Source organism: Saccostrea echinata, unplaced genomic scaffold (genome assembly GCF_033153115.1).
Source record: "Saccostrea echinata isolate AGI-Se365-2 ecotype Australia unplaced genomic scaffold, CSIRO_AGI_Sech_v1 ptg000014l, whole genome shotgun sequence".
In the NCBI taxonomy this organism is placed as follows: domain Eukaryota; kingdom Metazoa; phylum Mollusca; class Bivalvia; order Ostreida; family Ostreidae; genus Saccostrea; species Saccostrea echinata.
Genome location: NW_026889763.1, coordinates 9,014,627 through 9,029,870, shown reverse-complemented (window position 1 = coordinate 9,029,870; position 15,244 = coordinate 9,014,627). Strand labels below are relative to the sequence as shown.

General features: G+C 33.5%; 1 protein-coding gene across 1 annotated transcript; it reads left to right on the top strand.

Annotated features, from left to right (window-relative positions):
- The first annotated feature begins 408 nt into the window (after positions 1-408).
- On the top strand, positions 409-12,244 carry LOC133187066 (uncharacterized). Its single transcript, XM_061322436.1, has 8 exons — positions 409-416; positions 2,676-2,784; positions 4,444-4,602; positions 4,843-4,981; positions 5,100-5,202; positions 5,508-5,611; positions 9,291-9,368; positions 12,000-12,244. The coding sequence occupies exons 1-8, from the start codon at positions 409-411 to the stop codon at positions 12,188-12,190; spliced, it is 891 nt and encodes a 296-aa protein (XP_061178420.1). The 3' UTR covers positions 12,191-12,244.
- Positions 12,245-15,244: the final 3,000 nt, after the last annotated feature.

The window sequence follows — 15,244 nt, the reverse complement described above, 5'->3', positions numbered from 1 at the left end:
TACAGCATCTGCTCAAGAGTCGCGGAATAAGGAGCTGATCCTTGCGTCGCGGGTTTGAATCCACTGTGAAACGTGGAGACCGGTCCTTCGGATGAGACCGTCTAAACTGAGGTCCCGTGCTGCAGTAGGTGTTGGCGCGAAAAAGTTTCCTCACTGCTCAATGGCCGTGAGTGCCGAGTATAGGTATAAATTTGCAACCCTCCACCGGCAAGTGGTGGTATCTCCATATAAGTGAAAAATTCTCGAGAGGGACGTTAAACAACAAACAAACACTCTATCGTTAAGTCGAACGTTGACTGACATTTTTCATAGTAATTGTTAGGCTTCTATTTTCACTCTTTATTGTCTGCAGATTATTCCGTTTGCCTGATCATGACAAGGAGCACAAGGCGGTTGTGACTGGTCGACATGGAAAGGTAACTACTGAATGGCACCTGACACCACCTCTGATGTTTTCCGTTTTTGCTCTGCTCCCAATTTGTTTTAATCAAACGGAGTTTTGAGCTTGATTACTGTTCTCTAGCTTCATATTTATTACTTAAATTTCATCCAGATATTCTTTTAAAATCAAATCAGAAAATTTTATATAAAAAATAAATAAACACCACTTGAACAGATCTGCTACATTCAATACCTTTTAATTTTCATTTAAATTTTGTAATGTGCTGCTATATTCAATCCCCTTTTTACCGTTCACGGTACTCAGTCGGTAGAGCGCCAGCTCCGTGATCGGAAGGTCTGAGTTCGAAAGTCGGCTGCGACTGACCTAAGTCGATTAAAAATAGGTAGCAACTTGTTCTTCGCCATGCGCTCGGCACTTTGAAGTGAAAGTTTCGGGTCCTTCGGATGAGACCTTAAAAACCGAGGCCCCGTGTCACTGCAGGCGTTGGCACGATAAAGATCCGTAACTGCTCAATGGCCCTGAGTACAGGGTAAAGGTCAAAATTTGAAGCCCTTCACCGGTATATGGTGACGTCTCTATATGAGTGAAAAAGTCTCGAATGGGACGTAAAACAACAATCAATCAATCAATGCTTTTTTTCTCGTATTTTATACGGTAAACTTAAATATAGTTGTTGTTCAAACACTAATAACGTAAAAATAACGTAAAAATAAGTTCGTAATTGATCAAATATCAAAAAAGAATTTTAAAAGAAGTATTATTGTTTATTTTTAATCTATGAAGAGTTAATCACAGAAACAAATCTAGGTTTTGTGTAAAGCAGTATAAGTTATAAACCAGTATATTGTTGTTATTGTAATGAGGGTAATTTCTTTAGTTAGCATAGTTTTAATTCAGTAAAATTTTTGTCTATAATAACTCTAGACTATCAATCACCTTTCTAATCTCATTCAAAATTCTGATGATTTCATATTTCCTCCAAGAAGAATGCATGCTTCGTAAACATTTTTTAGATGTGCACTTTTTTCTGGAAAGAGTTTTGCGATGAAACTTTGTTAAATTTTCAATTAAAAGATCCATTAATGGTTAATTTGACGCATTATTAATTAGAATTATCAGTAAACTGACAATGCGCTTCATATTTGAAACCAAGGTCATGTATGTGGTCATAAAAAATTATTACTTCTTTCCATGGAAATGAAAAACTCTACATAAATCTGTTGCTCCTAGACAGAGTTATAAATTGAAATTGACATTTGCTCCAGAAAACTTATTACTAGTACGGTCACCAAAACTAAGTGAGATTAAGAAAATGTTAAAATCTTTGAATCTCGGAGAGGGTCGTTGAAGTTTCACAAGTATATATATATATATCTATTAGTGATTCCACAACAAATGTTAACTGCAAAAAAGGAAGGGGATAATTTAGTGTATATTTGAAGTAAATGTTCACTGCGATTTAAAGAAGGAGTTTTTTCAAGTATATGTTTAATTATATAAAAGACTACGAATTATTATCAAAAAACCAATCGGGATTTCAGCCTGGTGACTCCACAGTAAATCAACTAGTTGAAATATATGATAAAATTATGTCAAATCTCGATAAAGGCCGTGACCTAAGATTTATATTCTGTGATATTTCAAAAGCCTTTGATAGGGTTTGGCACAAAGGACTTATCTTTAAACTTGAAAAAATAGGCTTCCAAAATAATATTTTGGGCTGGATTAAAGACTACCTTACTGACAGGCAACAAAAAGTAAATATTGAAGGTTTCTCATCAACATTCAAAACTGTTGATGCAGGAGTACCCCAGGGATCTGTGCTAGGCCCATTTTTATTCTTATTATACATTAATGATATAACCGAAGGCATACATAATGGTATCCGTTTATTTGCGGATGATACATCTTTGTTTGCTATAGTTGACGCTGATATTATGACTCCTACATTATCTCTTACAGCCGATCTCGAAAAAATAAAGAAATGGTCAAACTCTTGGGCTGTAGATTTTAACGCTGATAAAACAATTAATGTTAACTTTACAAGAAAGCAGCGACTTTTTCCAGACATTCATTTTGGAGAACATGGGGACATTATTGAACCATCCAGTAGTCATATACATTTAGGGCTTCACCTTCAGTCCGATGGTAGTTGGAATAAACATATATCTGCTATTTACGAAAAAGCTTGTAACAGATTAAATATTTTGAGATTACTAAATCACACACTTGATAGAAATTCCCTAATAAAGATATATTTTGCTTTCATTAGACCTGTCTTAGAATACGCAGATGTGGTATGGGATAACTGCTCTCAGGAAAATACAGAATTGTTAGAAAAGGTTCAAGTAGAAGCTGCAAGAATTATTACTGGTCTAAGAGTAAATTCTTCAAGATCTAATCTATACGACGAACTAGGTTGGGAGCCATTACATCAGAGAAGAATAAATCATAAACTTATATTATTTTATAAAATTGTCAATGGTATTGCCCCATATTATCTATGCGAATTATTACAGCCCTTCCAACCAGTGCAACATTCTTATAGTTTGAGATCAGACAGAAGTAATCTTTCTCTACCATTATGTAGAACTGAATCTTACTATAATAGTTTTATTCCTTCAACTATAAAACTGTGGAATAATCTTAGCTCTGATGTTAAATGTCACCTTCTTTATCAATGTTTAAGTCAAAAATAAAAACTAAACGACCATTTAGCAATTGTAAATATTATAACCATGGTAACAGGAAAGAGAATATACTTCACTGTCAATTACGCAGAAAAGCTAGTAACCTCAATGCACACTTAAAAAATCATTATATAATAGCTGATTCATCTTGTCCTAGGTGTGATTACCATAATGAGGATAATGAGCACTATTTTATGAATTGTCCAGTTTACAGTATACAAAGAAATGAACTAAGAAAAAATTTACAAGAGCTAGGTATACCGTATGAACTAAAGACTCTTTTACATGGGTGTTCGAAGTCATCGTATCAAACGAACATCAACATTACAAATTATGTGCAACAATATATTAGGTCAACAAAACGTTTTTAAATACAATTCCTTGTGATATATATATTTTTTAGTATATTTCATTTATACTATGTGTTATGCTTAATTCATCTGGATCTGTGCGTGTCAGTGTGTGCTTGCGTGTGTGTGTTTCTGTAGGTGTGTCTGTGTGTGTTTACCCGCATTGTAATATATATATATATATATTCAGTCCATTGTATTTTGTAACTTTGATTCTTGTATAGAGAGGGTATTTATAGGCATTGCCTGTTACCCAATCGATTCATTATTTTGAATAAATATTGTTTAAACCAAAGAAGGAGAATATAATTGCCAAAAATGTAAGAAAAAAACATGTACGTGTTTCTTTTTTAAAGAGGAAAACCATTAGTCTTAATATTGATTCAAAGACTATGCACTTAGCAATATCCAGGTGTATTTTATTTGTAATATTACCAATTTATATGTCATATACTAATAACAAGGTATACCACATTTGTAACATTTAAATCTATAAAGATCCTAATGAACAGTAATATTATATTTGTAATATTATAAATCTTATAATTTGAAAAAAGTCATATACATGAAGTAATAAATATAATTGCCAAGGGTATCATATTTATTATTATAAATCTATATTGATCATATAGTAATGGCCAGGGGTATCATATTTACCATTATAAATCTATATAGGTCATAAAGTATAATGACTGGGTGGATTTCATATTTGTAACGTTACAATATATATGTAATGTACATATTATAGTTATAATATTATTTATCTACTCTTCCTATTACATTTCTTAAAGTTTTAACAACTGTAAATTTTAAGCCATAATTCATAATCGGAAATGTTACAAGTACGCATCTGTATATCTTTGTTCATACATGCACCTACTTCTACACAATACTTGAGCGATGCATAAGGGGTTCACATCCTGTACAAGTATTTTAAGATCATTATATTGGACTTGATTACTGCTAAGATTTCATAACAGACAACCAGCCATGGACCTAGCCAAGGAACTTAAAGAAGGGGCTGTGCAGTCGTCCTAAATACATTCCAGTTTCCTTGCGTTATGACCACCAGGGATTGCAGTATGATGAGCAATGTTTTGACCTGGAGGAATATTATCATTACAGGGCAGAGGAAGCACTTATCAAATCTAGCATTAAAGTATGTTTCTTGGTTGTTGTTTTTTCAGTAGTTTTTGACATAAATTTTCTGAGAAAACAAAATAAAAAATTTACCTTTAAATGATCATCTTCAATTTGCTCATCTTACAAAGGAAATTAATGGTTGTGCTTATCTAATTTTGTATCATTTATTTTAATTGATCGAGTTAAAATTGATAAAGCTTAACTAGCGTTAAAAGTTTTTGTCATATTTTATATCAATAAGAGAAATGTTTTATAGGGTGTTGTATCCAATCTGTGTATTCCCTGCAAAGTATTTGACATTGGATGTGGAAATACTAAAAAAGCACAAATGTTATTGAATGAACTATTACAGTATCAAAATACAGTAGAATACGCACCCATTGACGTTTCCAAAGGTAAGGTACCGTATGGCATCTTTAGCTTTTCTATTTAGTATTTGAATTGACTGATTACGATAAATGGATTAAAATTATAATTTTAGTACTTACCGTCTGTATCTTGTACTGTTTTCAGATTTTCTAAATGAAGTTTGTGATGTCCTTTACCAAATTTATGGAGATAGCCTCAGTGTCGATCCGATGTCAGACGATCTGTTCCAGGCATTGTCCAAGATTGGGTAAACACATTTAAAGATTTCATGTAGGTACATGTAGCACATTCTGTTCAAATGATGAAAAGTTTATGAGGATTTGTCTATGAGATTGAAATAACAAGGCAAAGCGAGGGGGTCTCGAAACCACGACGGTGTAAGGTCATAGAGGCTCAAAGGTTTCTGTTGCCACAAAGGCTGTTTAATTTTTCATCATAAAGATGCTATTAAATAAAGTTTACTTTCACTGCAAAACAGCAAAAATAATTAAATTCCTTCTCATGAGGAAACACGATTTTTCTTTTCGTTGATTTAAGCATTTGCATTTACAGGAACTATAGAGGTCGGAAAGCTCTTTTATGGATAAGCGGACTGCAGATGTTTCCCAACGATACTCAACTTAAAATGTTGTCCAACATTTCCTCCACTCTGGAAGGTAACTCATGACCTCAAAAAAGATTTCCTATTGTCCATATCTTCCATTATATTTTTTTTTAAAATAAATGTTATTGTTGTGTTTTTTACACGTCTAGATTGAAATTGTCTATTATTTTGTTAACGATTTAAGCAGAAAGTTATTCACACCATGAGGATGACCAACAGTACTTTTCTTTAATACTGAGTCTTGTTTCATACCCCTTATTTTGCTAATTTTTAAACGTTGGAAGGGATTTCATTCATTTAAATGGTCAGAGACATAGGAATCGAAAAATAACTACGCTGATTTTTGGTGTCTGATGGTTTACCCAAATGTCTTAAATCATTATGCTACTTATGTACATATGTACACTTTTTCCACAATTCATGCGTATTTTGATATCTCTGATCATAGGTACTGGTTAGCTCGCTCAATTGTAGATCTCCATAATATATTTGAAAGAAATTAGACGAATATAATCTCCGTATTGTTCAGAAATCATTCTATACACATTCGAGAATGGGTTTACATATCAAACTAAAAGTAAATATCGGTGATTTTGATTGTAGTTAAAGTTTAATCAATGTTCTCAGTTATCTGAGTTAATTTAGCATATTTGTTAATTATTTACTGCAAATGATAGCTTTGGGATGGTACAGTATGCCTGTTTAGTCTTAAACCGAAAAAAATAAAGCTTGCGGGTATCCAACCTTCTGAAATATGGTAGTTTCACAATAATCACTAGGCCACCTTCCAAGAACGTAAGGCATATACCATTCAAATTTGATGTAAGGCAACTAAAAAGAATAAATGAACTTTCTAATAATCAAAATTATGGAATTATAAACTTTTGTTGACGAATCAAAACGAGAACCCATTGTATGTAAGAGAGGGGCAAAAACTCTGTTTTGAACTCCGTAACATTTTTAGCTCACCTGAGCTGAAAGCTCAAGTGAGCTTTTCTGATCACATTTTGTCCGGCGTCCGTCTGTCTGTCCGTCTGTCTGTAAACTTTTCACATTTTCGACTTCTTCTCAAGAACCACTGGGCCAATTTCAACCAAACTTGCCACAAAGTATCCTTGGGTAAAGGGGATTCAAGTTTGTTCAAATGAAGGGCCACGCCCTCTTTCAAGGGGAGATAATTAGGAATTACTGAAAAAATAATGGCATCATTTAAAAATCTTCTTCTCAAGAACCACAGAGCCAGGAAAGATGAAACTCACGTGGAAGCATCCTTAGGTAGTGTACATTCAAGTTTGTACAAATCATGACCCCCGGGGGTAGGGCGGGGCTGCAATGGAGGATCAAAGTTTTACATAGAAATATATAGGAAAAATCTTTAAAAATCTTCTTCTCAAGAACAGCAAAGCCATGATGAGACATATTTATATGGAAGCATTCCCAGGTAATGTAGATTCAATTTTGTTCAAATCATGACCCCCGGGGGTAGGGCGGGGCTGCAATGGAGGATCAAAGTTTTACATAGAAATATATAGGAAAAATCTTTAAAAATCTTCTTCTCAAGAACAGCAAAGCCATGATGAGTCATATTTATATGGAAGCAATCTCAGGTAGTGTAGATTCAAATTTGTTCAAACCATGGCCCCCGGGGGTAGGGCGGGGCTGCAATGGAGGATCAAAGTTTTACATAGAAATATATAGGAAAAATCTTTAAAAATCTTCTTCTCAAGAACAGCAAAGCCATGATGAGTCATATTTATATGGAAGCATCCTCAGGTAGTGTAGATTCAAGTTTGTTCAAATCATGACCCCCGGGGGTAGGGCGGGGCCACAATGGAGGATCAAAGTTTTACATAGAAATATATAGGAAAAATCTTTAAAAATCTTCTTCTCAAGAACAGCAAAGCCATGATGAGTCATATTTATATGGAAGCAATCTCAGGTAGTGTAGATTCAAATTTGTTTAAACCATGGCCCCCAGGGGTAGGGCGGGGCTGCAATGGAGGATCAAAGTTTTACATAGAAATATATAGGAAAAATCTTTAAAAATCTTCTTCTCAAGAACAGCAAAGCCATGATGAGTCATATTTATATGGAAGCATCCTCAGGTAGTGTAGATTCAAATTTGTTCAAATCATGACCCCCGGGGGTAGGGCGGGGCCACAATGGAGGATCAAAGTTTTACATAGAAATATATAGGAAAAATCTTTAAAAATCTTCTTCTCAAGAACAGCAAAGCCATGATGAGTCATATTTATATGGAAGCATCCTCAGGTAGTGTAGATTCAAATTTGTTCAAATGTTGACCCCCGGGGGTAGGGCGGGGCCGCAATGGAGGATCAAAGTTTTAAAAAGAAATATATAGGAAAAATCTTTAAAAATCTTCTTCTCAAGAACAGCAAAGCCATGATGAGTCATATTTATATGGAAGCATCCTGAGGTAGTGTAGATTCAAGTTTGTTCAAATCATGACCCCCAGTGGTAGGGTGGGGCCCAATGGGGGAAGGAAAGTTTTACATAAGAACATATAGAAAAAATATTTCTTCTCAAGAACAGAAAAGCTATGTTTAGTCATATTGATATGGAAGCATCCTCAGGCAGTGTAGATTCAAGTTTGTTCAAACCATGACCCCCGGGGGTAGGGTGGAGCCATAATGGAGGATCAAAGTTTTACATAGAAATATAAAGGAAAATATCTTCTTATGAAGAACAGAAAAGCTATGTTTAGTCATATTGATATGGAAGCATCCTCAGGTAGTGTAGATTCAATTTTGTTCAAATGATGACCCCCAAGGGTAGGATGGGGCCCAATGGGGGATGGAAAGTTTTACATAAGAACATATAGAAAAAATATTTCTTCTCAAAAACAGAAAAGCTATGTTTAGTCATATTGATATGGAAGCATCCTCAGGTAGTGTAGATTCAAGTTTGTTCAAATGATGACCCCTGGGATAGGGAGGAGCCACAATGAGGGATCAAATTTTTACAAAGGAATATATGGGAATTTTTAAAAAAAAATCTTCTCAAGTACAACAAAGCCATTTGTTATATTGACATGGAAGCATCATCAGGTAGTTTAAAATTCAAGCCCCCCCCCCCTCCCCCCGGTCTTTTCAATACTGAACTGATTGTGCTTTTGCCTAGCCAATGTGCTCAGGTGAGCGATGTGGCCCATGGGCCTCTTGTTAACATACCCTTTTGGCCATTCGCAATTAAGCGAGACTGGTGCCAATTCTTAGAGATACCATAAATGCACATACCAGCTTATGTGCAATTATAAACACATAATTATATTTCACCGGTAGATACCAGTGATACATGTGTATAATTTTAAAACGTATCTCGTATTTTACAATGCATGTAGGGCCCGCATGGCGCAGTGGTTAGAGCGTCTGCTCTAGAGTCGCGAAGTAAGGAGTTGATCCTTACGTCGCGGGTTCGAATCCCACTGTGGGATGTGGAAACCGGTCCTTCGGATGAGACCGTATAAACCGAGGTCCCGTGTCGCAGTAGGTGCTGGCACGAAAAAGATCCCTCACTGCTCAATGGCCGTAAGTGCCGAGTACAGGACAAAATTTGCAGCTCTCCACCGGCAAGTGGTGGCGTCTCCATATGAGTGAAAAATTCTCGAGAGGGACGTTAAAAAACATGCAAACAAACAAACAATGCATGTAAACGATAGTTTGATGTAACTTGAAAGTATTGTAAGTTAAAATCTGTATATTTACTTTTAGGAAATGAAGTCTTTTTGATAACAGCTGATATCACACAAAATAAAGAAGTCATTGAGAAGGCATACCTGAATTTGGATGGTAAATGGAAATTGGAAATAATGTCTTAAAAATTAATTGCATGATAATAAAAATAAAACTAGAAAACAGCATTGTAAAAATTACATTTATCAATCCTTTTAAAACTGATGTTTCTTAATCATTCCGGTGAAACAGTATTTAGAACATAATCCAATCTTTATTCCAATCAGCAATCGCTAAATTTTCTTAAGGTGGCAAATTTCTGCCCCCTGCAAGATATATTATGTCAACATGCAAGATAATTATGTCTACATACATATTGATTAAGTTAACATGATGGTATAAGCAATCTTTTTAGAGAATCTAATTTTAATGTTGGTAAACTTAAGGACTAACGCCGGTATACGACAACATACAAGCAAGATGGAACAGAATTATATTGATATGCAACTTATTTATGTTAACATGCAAAATAATTATTTTAACATGCAAGATATTTATGTCAACATACGACATATCTATATTAACATGCAACATAATTATGTAGACATGCAACTTATTTATGTCAAGATACATGTAATTATGTTAACATGCGAGATAATTACATAGACATACGACTTATTTATGTCAACATGCGAGATATATTTTAACATGCAAGATGATTATGTTAACATGCAATTTATTGATGTCTATGGTGGCATATATCTGCCCCCTACATGCAAGATAAATTATGTTATGTTAACATGTGAGAAAAGTTTGTCCACATGCAAGTTACTAATCTTTTTAGATAATCTTATGGTGGCATATTTCTGCCCCCTACATGCAAGATGTTGGCAAACATACTTTCTAACGTTGTGAAACGATATCATACAAGCAAGATGCAACAGAATTAAGTTGACATGCGACCTTTTTTATGTCAACATGCAAGGTAATTATGTTAACATGCAAGATAATTATGTCAACATGCGACTTATTTATGTAAACATGCAGCATAAATATGTAAACTTGCGGCTTATTTATATCAACATGCAAAATAATTATGTTAACATGCACCTTTAAGTTAGTTATGTCAACATTCGACTTATTTATGCCAACATGCGAGTTATATTTTAACATGCAAGATGATTATGTTAACATGTGACTTATTTATTAAGTAAGTTACCATCATTAAAATTAAATTCTCTAAAGAGGTTGGTAACTTGCATGTCTACATAAATATGTTGCATGTTGACATAATGTATCTTACATGTAGGGGGCAGAAATATACCACAATATTTGTCAACATGCAACATATTTATGTTAACGTGCCGCATAATTATGTAGACATGCGACTTATTTATGTCAACATGCAAGATAATTATTTTAACACGCGAGATAATTATGAAAATATGCAACTTGTTTATGTCAGCATGCGAGTTATATTTTAACAGGCAAGATAATTGTGTTAACATGCAATTGATTGATGCCAACATGCGACCTATTTATGTAAACATGCAACTTATTTATTTCAACATGCAACTTATTTTGTCAACATGCGAGTTATATTTTAACACACAAGATATGTATGTCAGCATGCAAGATTATAAGTTGCATGTAAATATACATATCTTGCATGTTGATATAATTAACTCGCATGTTATCAAAATTATCTTGACATAAATAAGTTGCATGTCTACATAATTATCTCGCATGTTAACATAAATAAGTCGCATGTCAACATAATTCTGTTTCATATCGCTTGTATGATGTCATATAATTGCGTTAGTAAGTTTACCAACATTAAAATAAGATTCTCTAAGGAGATTGGTAACTCGCATGTCAACATGATTATTTTGCAAGTTGACATAAATCGTATGTTTACATAATTATGTTGCATGTTAACATAATTTATCTTGTATGTAGGGGGCAGAAATATGAAACCATATATTCTTGTAAGTGCTTCACTTTATCGTAAAAATTTTTCAACGTTCAAAGTCATGTGAGATTTTAAATTGACAGCTTCGAGATACAATAACGAGAGAGAGGAAACGTGTGATTGGCGCAGAACTTTGGATCAGCCAATGAAAAGCGGGCTGTGTTCTTACTTCTCTTCCCTCCTTCCGCCCATCTTAACTTATAAAATTCTACTTAATTTGATCTAACTATTTCATAGTAAATCAAAGATTCCGGTGAAGCTTAGTACATCTATATAGTAAATATCAAACAATTAGTAAATACTACTGAATGCATTTTTTCTTTTGTCTAAATAAGTTACTGTTGGTTGGATTTATTAAACAATTTATTTCTACATTTTTGTTGTTCTTTCCTTATTTTCAAAGCAAAGACCGAATGCAAAATTGTACACAAATGGTATACATGTGTTGAATAGAGAGTTTGAAGCAAATATTGATATATCACAATTTAAACTGGAGGGAGAATATGTTGAAGACAAAGACGTTTCGAGCGCGAGCTACGTAAAAGTTTGGCTGCGTTCTCTTTGTAAACAGTCATATAATATAGGTATAAAATGATTTCTATATTTATCACACTCTAAACATACATTGTATGACTAGAGTACCTTTAAATTATTGATTAGTAATTACAGTGATGACGTAATTCAAAGTTTTGATAAATAAATGCTGTGTTTCTTTCAAGATATCATATGGCAATCTTTATTAATTCTATGATAATAATTCATGTATTTCATTCTAGTTTCAGATAAGCTGGGAATAACGATGACATTGGAAGAAGGCGAAAAATTGATACTTCATGGGGGAAGTGGAATGAGTCACAAATACACAAGTAATCAACTGGAATATCTGTTTGCCAAAGCACATTTACGTATTCTAAATAAATGGGAAAATGAAAACTCTGCCCTGTTCCTCTGTAAACGCGAAATGTGATACATACGCTTAGTTAAATATGTCTTGTCCATTAATCATTCAGAAATAAAAATATGCCTCAATTATATATGGTGCTATTCTTCCTGAATAATTTCATGCCCTGGTAATCATAGATTCGGGGGCATATACTCATAGTTTTTGGTCTGTTCCTCTGTCTGACTGTTTGTCCATTAAAACTTTAAATTTACCCGTTGAACATTCTGTAGGGCCAGAGCTTGTATATTTCACATGTGTATTCCTTGTGACAAGGTCTTTCTTTGGGTACCAACTTTTTTGACCTCATGACCTTGACGTTGGAGTTTGACGTAATGTACTTCTGAAAAACTTAATCTTTTGAACGGTTGGTACGTGCTAGGGCTTTTATATGTCACAAGTGCATTCCTTGTGATAATACCTTTACGAAACGGTACTTAATACTAGGATTTTACTTTCAAACATAAAGACTGGTATGAAAGAATGTCAAATACGTTAAGTAAAAAAAATTAAAAATATAATTTTAAAAAAACTGCTTAAACAAGAAATGAAGGCGTAAACTTGTGCATTTGATAAATTTGTTACCCGCTTATCGTTCTTGTTTTTATGGTTTTATGACGTCTCTTGGACCCATTGATGTAAATAATGCATTATACCTAGTGTAACTTTACCGTATTATGGATATAAATGTGTATATGTTTTCAGATGAGCTATCTGATTCTATAATACAGTCGACTCTGTTTGAACTAGTCAATTAGGCGCAGCAACGGAAAACAAGAGCTTTTTATCATGTTTATCGTAGGATGAATACCCCATAGAACTCAAAATCCCCCCTCCAACTATGATAACTTAATATTTTAAATTAATAGTTAGGAACAAAACTTATTCCTAATACATATATGATTCGATCGTGCCTAAAGGATTCGAGAGTCTTTATTTTTTTTATTTCATTTAAGATACATAATGATATTGGTGTACAATCGAAAATTTGGTTGTTCATTCCATGTGAAATTCTGTAATTTACAACAAAGAATAAAGTAATTTATTAAGCTTAAAATAAAAATTATAATAGGCCTATAAAATTCCGTAAAATAAAGATGTGACAAATATTAAGCGGGATTTAAATATCCAGTTCAGGAGTAACCCCCTCTTTTTCTTCAAATAAACACGAGGACAGTGAAGTTAATGATAAAAGTAATTTAAAAAAATGTCGGCGTCTTTGAATGCGCGCTTTCTGCAATCTGAAACACGAGGATTGATATGAAAACAATATAGAAATAGAAAACTAGAATTTATTACATCATCGTAATTTTGCTATCACAAGAAAGATGGTTTCCAAAAAAAAAAAAAACAATGAAGTCATGTTGTGACGTCATAATGTGTACTGGTTTTAACATGTAATGGGAATTAAGTATGAATAGGAAAATGAATTAAAACTTTGCGTAATAGATATACCTCTCTTGCGCTTTTGTTTTCAGTTTAATTGCATAGAAACACCTACATGTAAACATACCCTTAACTCACTTCCTCTTGCATTTTGAATCAACTGAAGACATAAACAGCATATGCAGGACTGTTACTTCATAAATATGTGAAGTTGACGATGGAAAAGATGAAGTCGTCCCGTTTATCATATTATTATTATAAGTTATTATAGTTATTATTTGACCAGGAACGTCTATAGTCAGTAAAAAGTAGTATGAATCAGATGTGGTAAACTCTATGGTGTCTTTATTTTGAATTCACTGGTTTATACGTCCGCAGAACATTAAATGGCAAGATTGGAAATATGCAGCTTACGTCATTTCCATCTGTTGCAGTCAAAATATTTGTTGACAGACAATGAAATGGGCGGATACAATTCCACAACGACGTCTGAGAAGATTGCCTTAAAATTCATGCATCTACATGAAAAATATACCTCTAGCTACAGATTGCGCCTGTACACTGATGCAACACAATCCAAGGTGTTTTGTAGGTATTTATTCCGGAATTTTCTTCAACATTGGCAAGATGTTTCTTCTTAGTGCTTGTTATTTTACAATTTGGCACCAAGAGCCAACAGGTCATACAACAGGATTTAAAACTAGAACTCTTAACACTGTAGACAAACTGTTGCAGCTTAAACATCTTCAACACAAACAACATAAAGCAAGAGAAGCTTTAAAAATACTAAGGTCATACAGTCCCAGGTCGTCTGTGATATAAACAGCATATTCTCTAAATAAATGTAATTCTTATAAAACTTATTAATAACAAAAACGCAAAACATTCTATCATAATAATTTTATTTATAATAACTAGTTTTAACCTGAAATGAATTGAACACATATTTACAATAAAATACTGGCTATAACACAAATAAGAATGTTAAAGGTACAGTGTAGGTAATCCAAAAATGATTCATTCCCATTCTGTCAAATTCCTTTTTTGTTTTCTTTTGTTACATGTCTTCTTAATAGGGATGGCAATTTGTAACCGGTTAACCGATTACTCGGTCGGAACGATGGCAATCGGTTAGAGAATATGTAATCGGTTAATCGGAAAAAATAAAATACATGTAAATTTAAACGCAATTTTCTTATAAATCACTTTCAGAAAAAAAGAAATATCTACATTAACGTTGATAATTCAGCGTTCTCACATATCCAAGCTGACTTGGATGTAATTATGTTTCTCTGGATGGAGATTGTGGGGTAATTGGTCATTTAATGGTTGAGATGTTAATCACTGTTAAAACACCTGTCATGCAATTCTTTAATGATATTAAATCACCGTTGAACGCTGCAAATTAGTATGTTTGTCTTTTGCAGTTGTCCATCGAATAAATAACTAAACAAACATTGTAAATTGATTTCAGTGGTGTAGTTCAGACTTAATTTTAATTATGGTGACAATGCAGAATGAACTTATGTGACATCTGCTCTGGATATATTTGATTTCTCAGACATGATTCGTGGTTTTCCTTATTTTTTTTCTTGTTCTGTGAAAACTGAACTAAAATATATACATGTATATGCATGTAGTTTTCTTATCAAGAAAGAAGACAAATAGAATGATTTAACTTCTAGCGACTTTATT